The 16648-nt window shown below is 37.5% G+C and overlaps 1 protein-coding gene across 5 annotated transcripts in view; it reads left to right on the top strand.

Annotated features, from left to right (window-relative positions):
- Positions 1 to 16648, top strand: part of UBQLN1 (ubiquilin 1) — a 79165-nt gene that overhangs the window by 32226 nt on the left and 30291 nt on the right. For 3 of the 5 annotated variants that reach the window (XR_007461772.1, XM_049649804.1, XM_049649669.1), the window contains exons 7-10: positions 5532 to 5674; positions 8991 to 9074; positions 10306 to 10421; positions 10651 to 10819. Coding sequence is in view for 4 of the 5 variants with exons in the window: in XM_049649804.1 (XP_049505761.1) it covers positions 5532 to 5674; positions 8991 to 9074; positions 10306 to 10421; positions 10651 to 10819 (512 nt within the window). In the remaining variant the exon portion in view is untranslated. Of the gene's footprint in view, positions 1 to 5531; positions 5675 to 8990; positions 9075 to 10305; positions 10422 to 10650; positions 10820 to 12206; positions 14198 to 16648 lie in introns of those variants that run through there. The other 2 variants (XM_049649555.1, XM_049649749.1) reach the window with 2 other exon arrangements.

Genomic DNA, 16648 nt, shown 5'->3' with positions numbered 1-16648 from the left:
ACTTGTGTGTGTTATAGTGGGAAGGGTTACTGAAGATTTCCAGAGTCGGTTTTATGTTTTTATATTCTCATAAGATGGTTTTGAGAGAAGTGGGTGGTCCTCTGATTTCAACACTTACTCTACAAGGACTTATTCTAGAAGGTGAGGAAATCTTAGAGCAGGAGTCGGCACATTTTTCCTACAAAAGGCCAGGTAATTCTTTACGCCTTGTGGGCCAAGAACAAAGTTGAGAATATTATATATGAGAGAAAATACATTACAATAATAAAAACGTAATAATTGAGTGTAGTACTTTTTCATATGTATTTACTAATGATAGGAATGGAATTCTTTTTTAGGGATGACATTTTGCTTAATTGATGTTCATTGTTTCCTGTTGTCAAAGCCAAATCGTATATTCATCTATTAATAATGTGATATGTAATGAGATGTTATTTATTCCAGAAGTATATGGTTTTAATAGCCTAGTCATCAGTTGGAAGCATTTATAGGATTCTGTTAGGTTCTTCTTTCCTTTCAACATACTACTGCAGATTAATCACTTCCAATTGAAGGTTAGGTGGTAGGACCTTAATCAAACAGTTAAATGAATTTTGAAATGTGGAAATTTTCCTTGCACTTGCACTGAGGTAAAAAAAAAAAAAAAATGCGGTAACAGTAGTGTGAACTAAGAACATATCTACTGCAAATTGGTGGGAATAGAGATCTTGTTTTAATTTCTGACGGCAAGAGAATGTATAAAGCATTGCTTGTCATTTCAACAATTTCTGTTATTGTCAAAATGACTTTACCACAGTATGAGTTTCACATGTTTCCATGCTGTTTGCCTTGTAATTTTGAGTTGGATTCATTGGGAAACATTACCAACTCTCTAGCAAAAGGTAATCTCCCAAGTCATTCAGTGTTTGGGAATAGTGGTTAAGTGGTTCAGAATTTCAATCTTAGCCTTGGGCTAAAAAAAAAAAAAAATTGCAGTAGAATTTTACCTCTTAAAAAACAAAAACCATACCTCTGCCAAGCCACCAAACTGCTGCTCTGTGGTTGGGCAAGTTGGGATATTTCTGATAAAAATTCATGGAATTAACTAGAGCACACAGTTCACAAGAGTGAAATGGTGTTCACCATTTATACTCCTACTGCTTGAATAACATCGTAGTTTAAAATACTTTCCAGAGTGCCTGCTGATGAATGAGACCATGAATAACCATAGTTTCTAAATAACTTATATTTTTATAAGCTTTTTGTATCTGTCTAATCCTTTCAATCCTCCATGTGTTTTTATCATCAGATATACACATCTTAGCTGATTCTATTTCAGGTTGTATTGAATTAGTATTTTTTTGACTCTGTTGTTTTTTTAATGTTTGTTTATTTTTTTGAGAGAGAGTGCACATGTGTTTGAGAGGGTAGGGTGCAGATTGGGAGAGAGGGCTGGGTCGGGCGGGGGGTGTGTGGGGGAATCCCAAGCAGGCTTCACGCTCAGTGCAGAACCAGACTTGGGGCCCATCCCACAACCCCCGGGATCACGACCTTAGTCGAAATCAAGAGTTGGACGCTTAACTGACTAAGCCACCCAGGCACCCCTAATTTGTATTGTTTTTTTTTTTGTTGTTTTTTTTTTTGTATTGTTTTTTAATTGAATATTGATGCTGAGCCCATATTAATCCCATGTCCTTAACTCTTGAGAAACTGTTCTCCTTGAAAGGCTAATAGATTTAAACAAGTTTATTTTTTCTGGACACATTTATTTGGCTGCTGCGATCAAGATTTCATTAAGCATGCCACTTACCACTAATACACCGCTTTTCTTGTTTGGCTAACAAGCCACTTGGAAACTTAACTTGGTTGTAGCCTTATTTTTCACTTTTTTTTTTTTTAATTTTTTTTTTTTAAACGTTTATTTATTTTTGAGACAGAGAGAGACACAGAGTATGAACGGGGGAGGGGCAGAGAGAGAGGGAGACACAGAATTGGAAGCAGGCTCCAGGCTCTGGGCCATCAGCCCAGAGCCCGACGCGGGGCTCGAACTCACGGACCACGAGATCGTGACCTGAGCTGAAGTCGGACGCTTAACCGACTGAGCCACCCAGGCGCCCCTATTTTTCACTTTTTTAACTTCGTAAAGAAATCTGGCTATGATGAGAGGACTGCATTTTAAATTTTGTATTTTTCTGAATGTTGCTTGCCTCCAAGTTGGGAATACTGCGATAAGTGCTTAGTCTAGCAACATTAGAGTATATTGTATTTTAGTATCATTGCATAAAAATACAGTATTTTGCCATCTCATTTGATAAAATAATTCATGCTCCATTGTGCCTTAAAAACACAATGTTTGTAGTCCAGCTCTCCCTTTTTCTTCTAGTTGTTATGTGACTGGTATGTACTGGTAGTAAAAAATAGAAATAAAATAATAACATGGTACAGCAATATGTGTGGTGTGAGGCATAACTGAGTCATAGTGGTCTGTGGTGCACTGAGCAGCAGTCTGGAGCGGCAGGAGTGTGCCACACACAGCCCTGTCACAACTACTCAACTCAGTGTCTACAGTGCACAAGCAGCCATAGACTGTAAATGAGTGAGCGTGATTGTGTTCTAAGAAAATGTGGATGGATGCTGAAGTTTGAATTACATATAGTTTTCGCATTTCACAAAATAGTTTTGTTTCTTTCTTTTCTTTTTTTTTCTTTTTTTTAAATGTTTTTTATTCATTTTTGAGACAGAGAGAGACAGAGCATGAGCAGGGGAGGGGCAGAGAGAGAGGGAGACACAGAATCCACAGCAGGCTCCAGGCTCTGAGCTGTCAGCACAGAGCCCGACGCGGGGCTCGAACTCACAGACTGTGAGATCATGACCTGAGCTGAAGCCGGACACTTAACCGACTGAGCCACCCAGGCGCCCCTAGTTTTGTTTCTTTAACCATTTAAAAACGTAAAAACCTGGGGCACCTGTGTGGCTCAGTCAGTTGAACGTCCAGCTTTGGTTCAGGTCATGATCTTGTAGTTCATGAGTTTGAGCCCCGCATCGGGTTCACTATTTACTGTGTTAGAATACTCTTAGATTCCGGGATGTGGAAAATAACCTACCTAACTGAAACAACATGAGAAAATAGGAAAAAAAGAATTATTACCAACCCCCACCCCCAGCAGAATTATAATAAACTAGAAAGGTAAACAGGCAGTGTCAAATGTTTTAAGCCTGATCAAATTACACTGGATGGAGTGAGGGCAGAAGGGAAATGAAAAAGCTAATGAGTTAAGTTTGCATATAAGAAGTTTGAGAATACAGTAAAACCTTGGTTTGCGAGCATAATTCATTCTAGAGACATGCTTGTAACCAAAGCACTTGTGTATCAAAGTGAATTTACCCATAAGAAATAATGGAAGCTCAGATGATTCGTTCCACAACCCAAAATACTTATATAAATAAGTGATTACAATGCCGTAATATAATAAAATACAAAATACAGAGAAAAATAAACAAATTAACCTGTACTTACCGTGGCTGGTGTGAGGGAGACGAGAGAGGAGGGTTGTTGTGTAGGACCACTTTCACTATCACTAACAGAATCACTGTCCCCTGGCTCAGTGGAATCTTTTTTTCATGCAGCTATCAAATGATCCTTGCTTTTGCCTCCTTTTCAGGATTTTGTGGCAATGTGACATTGCCTTATTTGGGTGCTGCTTTTCTTTCTTTCTTTTTTTTTTTTTTTAACGTTTATTTTTGAGACAGGGAGAGACAGAGCATGAACGGGGGAGGGTCAGAGAGAGAGGGAGACACAGAATCCGAAACAGGCTCCAGGCTCTGAGCTGTCACCACTAGCACAGAGCCCGACGTGGGGCTCGAACTCACGGACCGTGAGATCATGACCTGAGCCGAAGTCGGCCGCTTAACCGACTGAGCCACCCAGGCGCCCCGGTGCTTCTCTTCTTTTAATGTTTATTTATTTATTTTTGAGTGAGAGAGCGTGAGTAGGGGAAGGGGCAGAGAGAGGGAGACACAGAATCCAAAGTAGGCTCCAGGCTTAGAGCTGTCACCACAGAGCCCAACATAGGGATCGAACCCATGAACGGGGAGATCATGACCTGAGCTGAAGTTGAACGCTTAACTGACTGAACCACCCAGGCATCCCTGGGTGTGCTTTTCTACAAAATGTTGCAGATTCCCACATTTTATATATCTTCCTAGTCTTCATTTGAAATGAGGGATTCCTCCACCTTTTTCTCCTCCTCTGCAGACAAGATACAGACGTAGACTTCTTATAAAACCTTGCAATTTCAGCCACTTTCGTACCTCATTTGTACTCCTCTATGATTTCCTTCTTAACATTCACTGTTATCATCTCCTCCTTAACGCCTTTCTTTTCAACCTTTTTCTGCATGGGAACCATTGTAAACGCTTGGCATCAATGCTGACATCAGTATAGTATTAATAAACTCTTGTCATATAATGTATTTGATATAACTGGCAATAAGGCAGCAGAGGAAAGTGTCTATATCTGCAGGCAGCCTGACCTAGAATGAAGCAAAGCATTTCTAAGCTTATTCTTGTATGGAAAAGCAAAGGACTGTCCGTAGGTGCTTTGAAGTGACAAAAATACACTGGTGCCGGTTGTGGGCACCTTCCAGTCTTCTGAAAAATCATTGATTTCTCCCAAACACTGACTGTGACCTGAGACTCCGCATTCAAGCATAGGAGACGATCACTCACAATCCTGCAGCGAGCGAGCGAGAGAGAGAGAATATCATTGGCTCAGTTGTGATCATGTGCTACTCGTATTGTAAGACATCGCCTGTCAAGTTAAAATGTATTAGAAATGTTTGCTCGTCTTGTGGAATACTCCTAGAGCAAGCTACTTGCAATCCAAGGTTTTACTGTATATTTGAGTTTGAGTATATCTAGTCAGCAAGTGAAAATCTGGATACATGTTTAACAAAGTAGTTTTCAAAGAAAGTTCAAAGAAGCTTTCAGAGAAAGTTTGGAAACGTTGGCCAAGACTCATTCACTTTATGGGGATTTTTCAGTAGCAATGTTGACCACATCTAGTTTTTGCCTCTTAAATTGATTTTAGAACCTAGCCTTTCCATTAGATGTGATTTTATTGTAAATACAGCCAGAATTTTTAAAATCGTAAGGCACCTGGGTAGCTCATTCAGTTAAGCTTCTGACTCTTTATTTCGCTCATGTCATGATCTCACAGTTGTGAGATTGAGTCCCACATCGGGCTCCTTGCTGAGCATGAGGCCTACTTGGGATTCTCTCTATCCCCCTCTTTTCTGCTCCTGCCCCACTTAGGCACACTCTCTCTCAAAATTAAAAAAAAAAAAAAGAAACATAAGCCCTCCTTTACTGGTATATGTTGAGCATGTGGTTTTGGAGATCTTAGTTTTAAAATTCTTTTTTAGTTCAGTTGATTAGGAATTTGCATGCTCATTTGCAGTTCCTAAAATTATGCACAGTATATATTTTAAAACTTTCACTTTAGTTTGTCTTTTCCTTGATACAATGTGTTGTTTTTTTAAACAAACTTTCAGCTAGTATGTTCAATACACCAGGAATGCAGAGCTTGCTGCAACAAATAACTGAAAACCCACAACTTATGCAGAACATGTTGTCTGCCCCCTACATGAGAAGCATGATGCAGTCCCTAAGCCAGAACCCTGACCTTGCTGCACAGGTGAGTTGGTAATTGTATTCAAGAGGACTGTGCACTGTGAATTGAAATTGCATAATCAAATAATTGTGATTTTGATACATTTGTGTTATGTTGTGTTAGCTGTAGAAAAGTAGGTAAACTGTATCTCTCAGTATTTTGGACAGTTTGTTTCTTTGCTGTAAATTGATTCTTCATATATAATTAAACAGCTTCATCTCTGCTATCATTGGCTAGAAAGAAGTGTAGGTTTACTTTGTATCTACCTATATTGATTTAGGAGATGACTACAAAAGTTTTAGATTGCTCACCCTTTGGAAGATGTATTCTTTAGTGAAATGTAGATCTTGAAAGTGATTAAGAAGTGTTAATACATTTCTTGGAATACTTTTATTTATTAGGTCACATAGATTTTGAGTAATAGGTTCAAAATAGCAGTTATAAAATAGCCTGATATTATTTATTTTACAGGCAGAAATTTGCAGGGACAGTGTTCTTATTCTTTCTGCTATAAATTTCTGCCCCCGAAGTTAGTATAATGGTCTTTTATTAATTTACTAATTTTCTAACTCATTTTGAAGAGACTGTAACTAAGGGAATTAGTGAACTCAACCTTGGCTGAACATTTAGGATCACTTTGGGAGCTTAAAAAAAACAACAAAAAACCATGCTCCATTCTGAGAGACTTTTATGTAATTACATTGCACTTCCTCTATCCCCAAAGTTCCCTGGGTGATTCTGATGGGCCCCTAGGTTAAGAACCATTGGAATTGAAAAACATTGGAGAATTGTTAAATAACCTTGATCATCTATAGTTCATATTTACTGTGTAGAGTATTAGGGATTTTAAAGATTTTCTGTTACAGTGTATACCCACTTGCAAAATTCTAAAAGCTTTTAAAGGTAATCACTTTCAGGGCTCTTGGGTGGCTCAGTCGGTTTAAGTGTCTGACTTTGCTCAGGTCCTGATCTCACGGGTTCGTGAGTTCATGCCCCACATCGGGCTCTGTGCTGACTGCTCAGAGCCTGGAGCCTGCTTCAGATTCCGTGTCTCCCTCTCTCTCTCTCTGCCCCTCCCCCACTCATGCTCTGTCTCAAAAATAAACACAAAAAAATTGTTTTAAAAAAGTAATCACTTTCTTCATTATGTCAAATGGAATGATTTTCATTTTCTAAATTTTGGAACTATATGGATTTCAAGTACATAATGGCAGATAGCTTTGAGTTACAGTCCTCAGCAATAACTTCTGCCCTCTTTAATGTTTGTGGAATTGGAAATAAAGAACAAGTTTTTAGGTGAATTTTTGTATACTCTTATTAATGTAAAAGTATTCTGAGTTATTAGTATTAAATGGTGTCGCTTACTGTGTTCACAGCACTTTTGTTTAAAATAAGTGTGGGATACTTCTTGATGATTGTGGTGGTGGTGATTTTTTGTCATATATGTCCCAAGTCTCTAGGATTTTAAACAGATGGAGTTTTGGACACAGTTATATTTCTCAATCATTGCTTTTCTTTTACTGCTTGGTTAACTTTTCTTGTGGTTGTCTGTATTCAATATCTTCAGACACAGAGGCTTTGGGAAAGTGAGTAATTAAACATATTTTTAAAAAAAGTGTTTAAATAAAAAAAAATAAGTGTAGAAAAATATATATGTTGAGTGATCATATTTATATGTTTTTAAATGTCTATTTGACTAATTAGCATTGAATGTGCATCTCGTTTAAGTTTTTTGACTTTAATAAGCACATTCTCAGCCATTTAATTGACCTAACAACACTATAGAGTCATTTGAGCACTTTCATGTATTGTTTTTTTCAACTCTAAAGCAAAATGGTAACAAAGAAGATTAGATACTGTAGACAGTTTAGAAACATTTACAACATACTCTGGTTATCAAAAGGTTTAAAGTTTGCAGTTTATTCTGATTTTGATTTTTAGATATTCAAAAAAGTCTGAGTATAAAAACTGTATTGTTGTACAGTCAGGTAAGTTAGGAGAAATATCCTAATCAAATGAGATACGATTTTCTGAGAAAGAATGATTCCATATAAGATGACAAGCTTTCTTAAATGACCTGAATCCTGAAAGATAAATGTGATAACTTGATTAATCTGTTTGTAATAAAAAGTTTTTTACTGGAGCCAATAAAGAAGCAGGTTTGTTGATCTCAAGTAGGTATTATTTTATTTATTGTGAATTTATTGGTCACTTTGAAATGAATATCGTATATCCATAAAACACTGGCTTCTTTCTGCTTTAGTTATTTTGTTGAAATTAACTAAATAATCCACTTTGTAATAATAGGCAGAGGAGGGAAAGTGGAATTCTCTATACTTCTAGTATGTACATATAGTTAATTGCTCTCAAATATGGTTAACTACTTGAGGGCAAGGATCACTTTACTTTACCCTCCAGACTTTGGACTGGTAAATAGGCGATCAGTAAATCATTGTTAGTTGATTTTTCATTCCATGTGGGGAAAGTGATAAAACTTTTGTCTTTTTCAAAGCTATGAGAATTAGTTTCTGGTTATGCTGTGTATTGTAATCTTATTTTCAGGTATTAATGTTAATATTGACCCTGACTTTAATTCTTAACACCTATTTGAATGATAGGAGGTATGCCACTTTTCTCATCTCTGGTGGTAGTGAGGTGAAATCCAGAGGCTAACCTTGGTGTTCTCAAATGGATTTACATCTTTCGGGTCTTAACGTATTTTAATACTTTCCCCAGAGACCTGTTGGTGCTAGTCATGGGCTGATTTTCACCTAGCAGCTCCATTTCTCTGGCAAGTTGGTTGCTGTTCTGCAGTGTGTTATTTTTCTGGACCTAATATTAGCTGTCTTGCAGTAGGCAGGTAGATTTAGTGGTTCCAGATCTGGGTTGTTCTCTGTGCAACACTTGTGTGTTGAGGTGTCTAAGCAAGCCATGTATTGTTTCATGTATTGATGCTTATGTTTATTCTGTCAGTGTAGCAGAAAATGTATCCTCCTGAATGCCAGTTACCCCCATTTTTCTTTTAAGGGCAAATATTCACCTTTGCTCAAGGAAAATCCTAAGAAAATGATTGTTTTTATTTTTTAGGATATTGCATGTCATTATCATAATCACCATTCTCATTGAGAGAGAAGATGCCTCGTTTTGGTTTTATTTTTGTTTTTTTTTTCTGGAGATCCCTCTTGTGGACAGTATCTTCCCTTCTCCTTTTTTATTCATGTTCTACCTTCCTCCCTGTAAGTGCCAGATTAGGCACTTGGGGGAAGATAGACTATTAAACAAGGTACATTACTTGTTTCAGATATTTCCAGTTAAAATTGTTTGAACACTTGCCCCATAGATGATGCTGAATAATCCCCTATTTGCTGGAAATCCTCAGCTTCAAGAACAAATGAGACAACAGCTCCCAACTTTCCTCCAACAAGTGAGTAAGAAAAGATGCTAGCTATCTTCGGTAATGATTTGCTTGAAAAAGTTTGATGATAAACATTTTCCTTGCTCTTCTCTGGCTGATAGCAAAACATAGAAGTTAGTTTGATAATGCTGTCAATTCACAGAGAATTCAGCTTGATCTTAACTGAGCCCCATTTCACTGCTGACCTTTTGCTTATATTTCTTAAACATAAATTCTGAGGAAAGGACCATTTTGTTTTTGCTTTTGAGGATTTAGGATTTTGAATGCTTCGTTAATGCCATAAACCATTTCCTTTCACTTTACTAACTTTGAAGTGCTTCATTGTGTCATGTTATGCTTTATGGTTTAACTAATCTCGAGTAATGGGAAGGAGCACTACCCTATCCTATTTTACAGGTTTGGTTTCTTTATAATGTTTTAATTCCTACAAATAATGGAATGTCTCTTTTTGAGGGGTAGATCTCATTTCCTCAAACTCGGAATTAGCAAGATTAAAATTGGCAGAGTTGTTCTATAAGGAAGGTTTTATTATAAAAAAATACTTGAGATTGGAATGGTATTTTATTATTTAAAAAGACAAAAGAGAAGTCAGTCTTGGTGTTTTGAAACTGGTAGTTCTAGGGCTTTTAAACATACAAATGATCTCAGGCCTGTAAGCCATTATCCAAGGTTAGTTATTGTCTTTGATCTATTGTAATGATGTTAATGTTAGCCTATCTTTTTTGGTCAGTCAGGTGGTGTATATTTGGAAGTAGTGAAGCTGAACTCAGGACACACGTATTAACTTCAAATTTGGAACTATTGTTTTAGAGTGTATCTTACTGGTAAAATTGTTACATTGGCAACAGATAACGCTTGGTCAGGAGGAATAGGTGGCTTTCACCATATTACCACGTTAAATAAACTTGTGCAGTTGGAGGTTGTCTCTTAGAAATAACACTTCTATCTTCTGTTGGAGAAGGGGAACAGTTGTGGCTTTGGGAGCGTAGCTCCTGATTGTCTTTCATTATGAAAAATGGCTTTCATGCTGGACTTGGGAGGAGGTCAGTTAATGATTTGCATACTAGGTTTGTTGTCAAGGAGGAGGTGCTTGTGTTTATTTGGGGAAAGAAATTCTGGATTACCAGTGTCTGGGAGTAAGGTTGTAAATTTTCTCCAGAAACACAGCAAAGAAACATTTAAATTTTACTTTCACTGATTTTAATTCCCTTGTTAACCACCTGTTTTCTTTCTTCCTTAGATGCAGAATCCGGATACATTATCAGCAATGTCAAATCCTAGAGCGATGCAGGCCTTGTTACAGATTCAACAGGGTTTACAGACATTAGCAACGGAAGCCCCCGGCCTGATCCCAGGGTATGCTTATTTGGGGGCGATTTTGAAAGTGCATAGTGGTTATTTCTTCTCTCTGAGCATTTCATACTTCGGTATCGTTGTGCCTATTTTTGTTGGGATTGTTTTCAAGACCTAATTTTCAAAGTTGAAAATGCTCATTTTAAGAAGATAACAGCTTACCATCAGCTGGCCTGGTCTGGCCTCCTGTTGCAGGAGCTTAGGGTATATGACCAATTTGTGCTTTCCCTAGGTTTACTCCTGGCCTGGGGGCATTAGGAGGTACTGGAGGCTCTTCAGGAAGCAGCGGGTCTAACTCTGCACCTGGTGACAACCCAAGTCCCACGACAGGAGCCACTGAACCTGGACACCAGCAGTTCATCCAACAAATGCTGCAGGCTCTCGCTGGAGTAAATCCTCAGGTAAAGATTCTTTTCTGCTCACATTTTATATTCCTTGTTGGAAATTTAGAAATTTCTACAAACAACCAAAAACAGAAAGAGACAGTCCTCCAGGGTTTAGAATGTCATAAAAAGCACACTCTTATAAAACAGGCATTACGAAAATGAATGACTTGGGTGTACTATTAGACACTAAATGAAACGTTAAAGTTGTAGGGAAGAAATGCTGCAACTTTGCCTTATTTGGAAGTTGCCTTTAAAAATGCGTTTTTTTAGAGTCCCTCTTTGGAAATCACTTGAAATTTGTTGTATTTTATAAACGTTTGTCAGGGAGGAACAGACACTTGATTATCCCAAATACCTCCTAAACCTACGGTAACTACAGTTCTGTCTAGTCCTTGTATTTTGACTTAAAGAAAAAAATCCCACCTCACCTTACCCACTACCATCTCCTCTGGGAACTTGTGTAACATACGTAAACCTCACAAATACGGCTTAAAAATGTAGACTTCTGATAATGTCTTACATCTAGAAACATTTATTAGCTTTACTAAGAATCTGCCATCGTACGAAGATGGTGGCCATTTCAAACTGCTACAGTAGATTGCCCCCATAATTCCACATGGCAGTAATACAGCATGCTTTCTGATTTTAAGCCTTTTAAAGAAACAGGACAGGGTTTTGTCTTATAGAAGTATTTGTATTCCCAGTATATGGCCTCTGGCTCGGTGTAATATTCATGGAATTATTAAGAAGAAAAGATTTTAGGTATTGGACAGAATTGTTATAGAAGTTGAACAGTCTACAGGCCTCCCCGTTAATTATCACATCAGCCAGGATTGATTGATCATTTGTGTATTTTTGTCTTCATTTCTGGAAAAAGATGTGGTGCAGCTGTTTGTGTATTCCGTGGGCCTGGATCTCGAGCTGTCCTGGACACGTGACTGGCCAGTGCAGGCATCCGGTGCCCATTCTAAGCCACATTCGAACTTTAGAATTGTGTATGTGAGGACACTGGCAATAAGTACAAAATAAAATCATTAATTCTGAACTAATTTGTATATATACTTTTGTTTCCTGCATATTTATCAGCTTCTTAAATATATCTAATGGGTGATGTTTATTAAGCGATTTTTTTTTTTTTTTTTTAAAGCAGAGTTTTGTGCTTTATCTGACAGGATCATTTAAGTATAAATAAGACTATTTAAAGTAACAAAATTAAGTGCTAATGGACTTTTAAATATGTTGACCATGTTTCAAGAGAGCCAGTGCTTTTATAGCCTAGTAGAGCAGCATATGTTGTAAGAAAGCAATTAGAACTTTAGAATTTATTTAGGTGTGACACGGACTGATTTTCCTTAGAGTTTTGGTTAGTTTTTTTTTTTTCTTTTTTATTTCCCTTTAACAGCTACAGAATCCAGAAGTCAGATTTCAGCAACAACTGGAACAGCTCAGTGCAATGGGATTTTTGAACCGTGAAGCAAACTTGCAAGCGCTAATAGCAACAGGAGGTGATATCAATGCCGCTATTGAAAGGTTACTGGGCTCCCAGCCATCATAGCAGCATTTCTGTATCTTGAGAAAATGTAATTTATTTTTGATAACGGCTCTTAAATCTTTAAAATACCCGCTTTATTTCATTTTGACTCTTGGAATTCTGTGCTACAAACAAACCCAATATGATGCATTTTAAGGTGGAGTGCAGTAAGATGTGTGGGTTTCTCTGTATTTTTTTTTTTTTTTTTTTAACGGTGGGAATCAATGCTTTTTCATTTAAGGCTACTGCATGCATCAAACACTCTGCATTTATTGTAATTTTTAAAAAAAAAAACATCACCTTTTATAGTTGGGTGAACAGATTTTTGTCCTGCATCTGTCCAGTTTATTTGCTTTTAAACATTAGCCTATGGTAGTAATTTATGTAGAATAAAAGCATTAAAAAGAAGCAAATCATTTGCGCTCTATAATTTGTGGTACAATATTGCTTATTGTGACTTTGGCATGTAGTTTTGCAAACAAAATGCTGTAAGATTTATACTACTGAGAGTTTTTGCTTTATTTGTATACAATATAGTATGCACATTTGGGATTGCATTTCTAGAAACATACTGCAATAGATTATCTGAGCAAAGCACTTGTAACCAAAAAAGTGGAGATAAGGAAATACTTTAAAGCTGAGTATTTCCTAATTGTGTAGAATCTTACAGCATCTTTGATAAACATCTCTCAGCAAAAGTGCCGGTTAGGTTTGTTGGAAATATAGTAGAAAAGCTGATTCTGGTTATCTCTCTAAGGACATTTAATTGTACAGACAACATAATGTAACATTGTGTCAACATTCACAGATTGACTGTAAATTACCTTCATCTTTGCGCAGACTGAAGGGGCACTGTAGTACAGCCCAAAAGTGCATCTGCCTAGGACTCTTCAGCTTCTCCCATAGGTAGTTTAACAGGCATTACGATTTGTAATTGAAATGTTGCTTTCACTGAAAGTGTCTTGATGTTTCAGTTATTTTTAATTGCCATATAAAAATAGAACTATCTTTTGGGTTTATCAGTTTTCTCATGCACAGGCAATACATAAATTTAAAATGATTTGTGAGCCACTTGTTTCTGAAGTGTTTTGGTAGTTCTATTAAGAAATAGTTAAATATTGTGCTTTTCAGAGCCTCAGAGAAGGGGAGCTGGGGGCGGGGGGTGGGGGTCTCTCCTGGATTGGGCCAGCCTAAATAGTACTGGCAACCAAGATTCTGTTAGGATTTCTGTGCATATAGTGTAGTAAAAAGGTATCATTCAGGGGTGAAAAACAAAGAGCCGTTTTAACAATGTTGAATTCATTAGGCTGTTGTTCTACAGCCTTTTTCTTCCCTCCCCAAAGAAGTTCTGTTTGCCTAACTCTCAAACTGTTGGGGTGTGGTACATTCCTTTAGGACCAATTAAAACATAACTTTGGGGTCAGTAATATATTTGGCTGACTCTGGTTCAGTATTCTCTTAGGTCGTTATATTCTCTCATGTACAGTTACAGGAAATTAAAATGTTAAAGTAACCTAAAATGAGTTCAGACCAATAAAATCAAGGGAAATACAAGTTGAATTCCATTACTTCTGTAAGTTGCTTGCTATTAAAAAAGGTCAAGAGGCCAGGTTGCCCACCAGCCCGTGCACAGTTCTGACACTTTCCCCAGAAGGAAAACATGAATGACGATCAAGGGAGAGGCAGGACTAGAGGACGTTGTTAAGGATGATATTCATGTGTCTTTGCTCTCTCTGCCTTATGCCTCAGTGTGGTCAAGAAACTTTTGTACTGGCGAATGGTGGTATACAGTGTGGGGTAGTGTCATAACCAATTTGACAATTTATTAATCACAAAATAACAATAAATCTCTAGCTTTTACACTTGGTTTGTCTTGCCTCTTTTGTAGATAGAAAAAGATGTCTTCAAGACTACTGAAGTTGATTTACCCCAGATTTTATCACACTTAAATCATTCTTTATCAGTTTTTAAGTTTCCCCAATTAAAATGAGTATACACTGTATTGTGTATTAAAAAGATAACCAACTGGATGTCAGGTGACCTGGGCTCTGCTTGCTGCTTTTGGTACCTAACTGTTATTTGACTTTGAGTAAAGACATCATGATATCTTTGCTGTAAAAGTGCTGGTGAGGCCTGTTCAGCATACCGGACTGGGTGATCTCTTGAGTACCTTACAGTTGCTGCGATAGTACTATCTTGTTGTTGTTTGGTTCTAATATGTTTTAGATCTAAATACCTTTTTAGGAGTTCAAAATACTTAAAAAGTCTCAAAAGCATTAAGAACACTTAAAATATTTTAGGCTTACATTGTTCTCATATTGGGTTATTAATTGCAAATTGAATAAATAATGGAATCGTGAAGATAACATTTCAGAATCTTATTTCCCAAGTGGAAGATTTGTGGTACTGTAAACAAAGTGTAGAGAATATTGAACAGTCAGATAAATGGCAGTTGGCCTCTGTGTGTTCAGAATTGGAGCAGCAGACTCTGCTTAAATATACGAATGAACGGAGTCTTGTTTGGGGAGACATTATTACTATGTTAATTCAGTAGGCAAATTACAACAAAATAAGACGGATGAAAATGTCACTAACAGTAATACAAGTTAAGGGTGGCTGCATGTCTGTGCTTGTACAAAACACAAGATTGTGCGGTTAAGGCAGGGAAATGCTGCATACTCTACTTCCTCTCTTAGAGATTAACACTAAACATGTTAACATCACCAGGAAGCCCTGCATTAAAGAAATCTGTTTAAAGTTGTCTAATCCATTCTCACCGAACACACCTTGGGAAAAGTGTCCTTAGCAAACCTGCACTTCTCTGGTATTGCACATGGTACTCTCTTCTCTTCTTGTATTGTATCTGTCATCATGCTTTATGTAAAGCCTACCTGCCGTTCTTTCTGGTCTCGGATCTGAAGTCTTCCTAAGCCGTGTTCACCAGTGATGAATTTGAAGTGATTAATTTTAGTGTCAACTGCTGCACTCTGTCCCTCTCGTTTGCCTTACAGCTCTGGGTTTGGGTGGTTGTGTTTGTTTCATTGTTTTGTTTTGTTTTAATGTGTTTTTTTTCTGCTCTGAAATCTTGTTCGTTACTTAAGTAATATTAAATGTTCTTCCTTGACTGCACATGTGTATCATTCCTTTAATCAACCATAGGCAGCCATTGCCTTAGAAAGTTAACATTTATTGGACATCTGTTAAGTATAGGGTTCTTTTCTAGTTGCTCAGAGTATAGCAGTAAATAAAACATGTCCATTTGAGGTTTACATAGGAGAATGTAGGGAGACACCAATAAACAGAACCTATACATTTAGCTTGGTTAGGTAGTAACAGTGCTCTGGCAAAAAAAATTAAACAGAGTAAGGAGCCTAGTTCAGGAAGAAGGTGTTATTTTATGTAGGTGGTCTGAGAAGGATTTATTGAGAGTGACATTTAAATAGAGACATGAAGGTGACCTGCGAGGGTGAATAACTTTCCAGGAAGAGGGACAACCAATGAAATGGCCCAGTGATGGGAGCTTTCTGAGTGTTTATAGAACACAGGGAGTTCTGTGTGCCTGGGCAAGGTGAGCAAGGGAGACGGTGCTGTAGGGAATATGATTGGAGACATGAGGGGAGGGGAGTGTCCTCAGATATGGAAGGCTTAATACCACAGGTTTTGTGTCCCATCCTCAGGGTTTTCTGATGTACTGGTTCTGGGTTTGGAGGAGAATTTGCATTTCTAACAAGTTCCTAGGTGAGAACCACGGGCTAGGGGAACCAGGGTGGAAGCAGGGAAACAGGAGGTAATAATCTGGGTGAGAGATCACATGGGCTTGGACTGGGTTGGTAGCAGTGGAGAGTATTAAGAAGTCAGATTTGAGGTATGTTTTGAGGGCAGAGCCAGTTGGATTTATTGATGAATAAAACTGAGGTTAAGAGCAAGAGAGGTGTCAAGCAGGGTGAACAAGGTACAGACATCTATGGGGCAGAGTATAAATCTGAAGTTTTGTTTTGATGTGTTAAGTGGGATGTACTTGATAGGACATATAAGTGGAAATAATAGGAAGGCAGTTGGAAGAGAGAGGTTCAGGCTATGGCCAAGTTGTGTAGCTGCCACTGTATGTATCTGGTATTGAAAGCCAAAGAACTAGGCCAGTGGTTCTCAACCAGAAGTGATTCTGCCCTCCAGGGGGCTCTTGGCAATGTCTAGAGACACATTTCTTTTTTTTTTTTTTTTTTTTTTTAATTTTTAAAAAAATTTTTTTTTAATGTTTATTTTTAATTTTTTTTTTTTTTTAATTTTTTTTTCAACGTTTTTTATTTATTTTT

Source organism: Panthera uncia, chromosome D4 (genome assembly GCF_023721935.1).
Source record: "Panthera uncia isolate 11264 chromosome D4, Puncia_PCG_1.0, whole genome shotgun sequence".
In the NCBI taxonomy this organism is placed as follows: Eukaryota; Metazoa; Chordata; class Mammalia; order Carnivora; family Felidae; genus Panthera; species Panthera uncia.
This window is presented reverse-complemented; position numbering and strand designations above follow the sequence as displayed.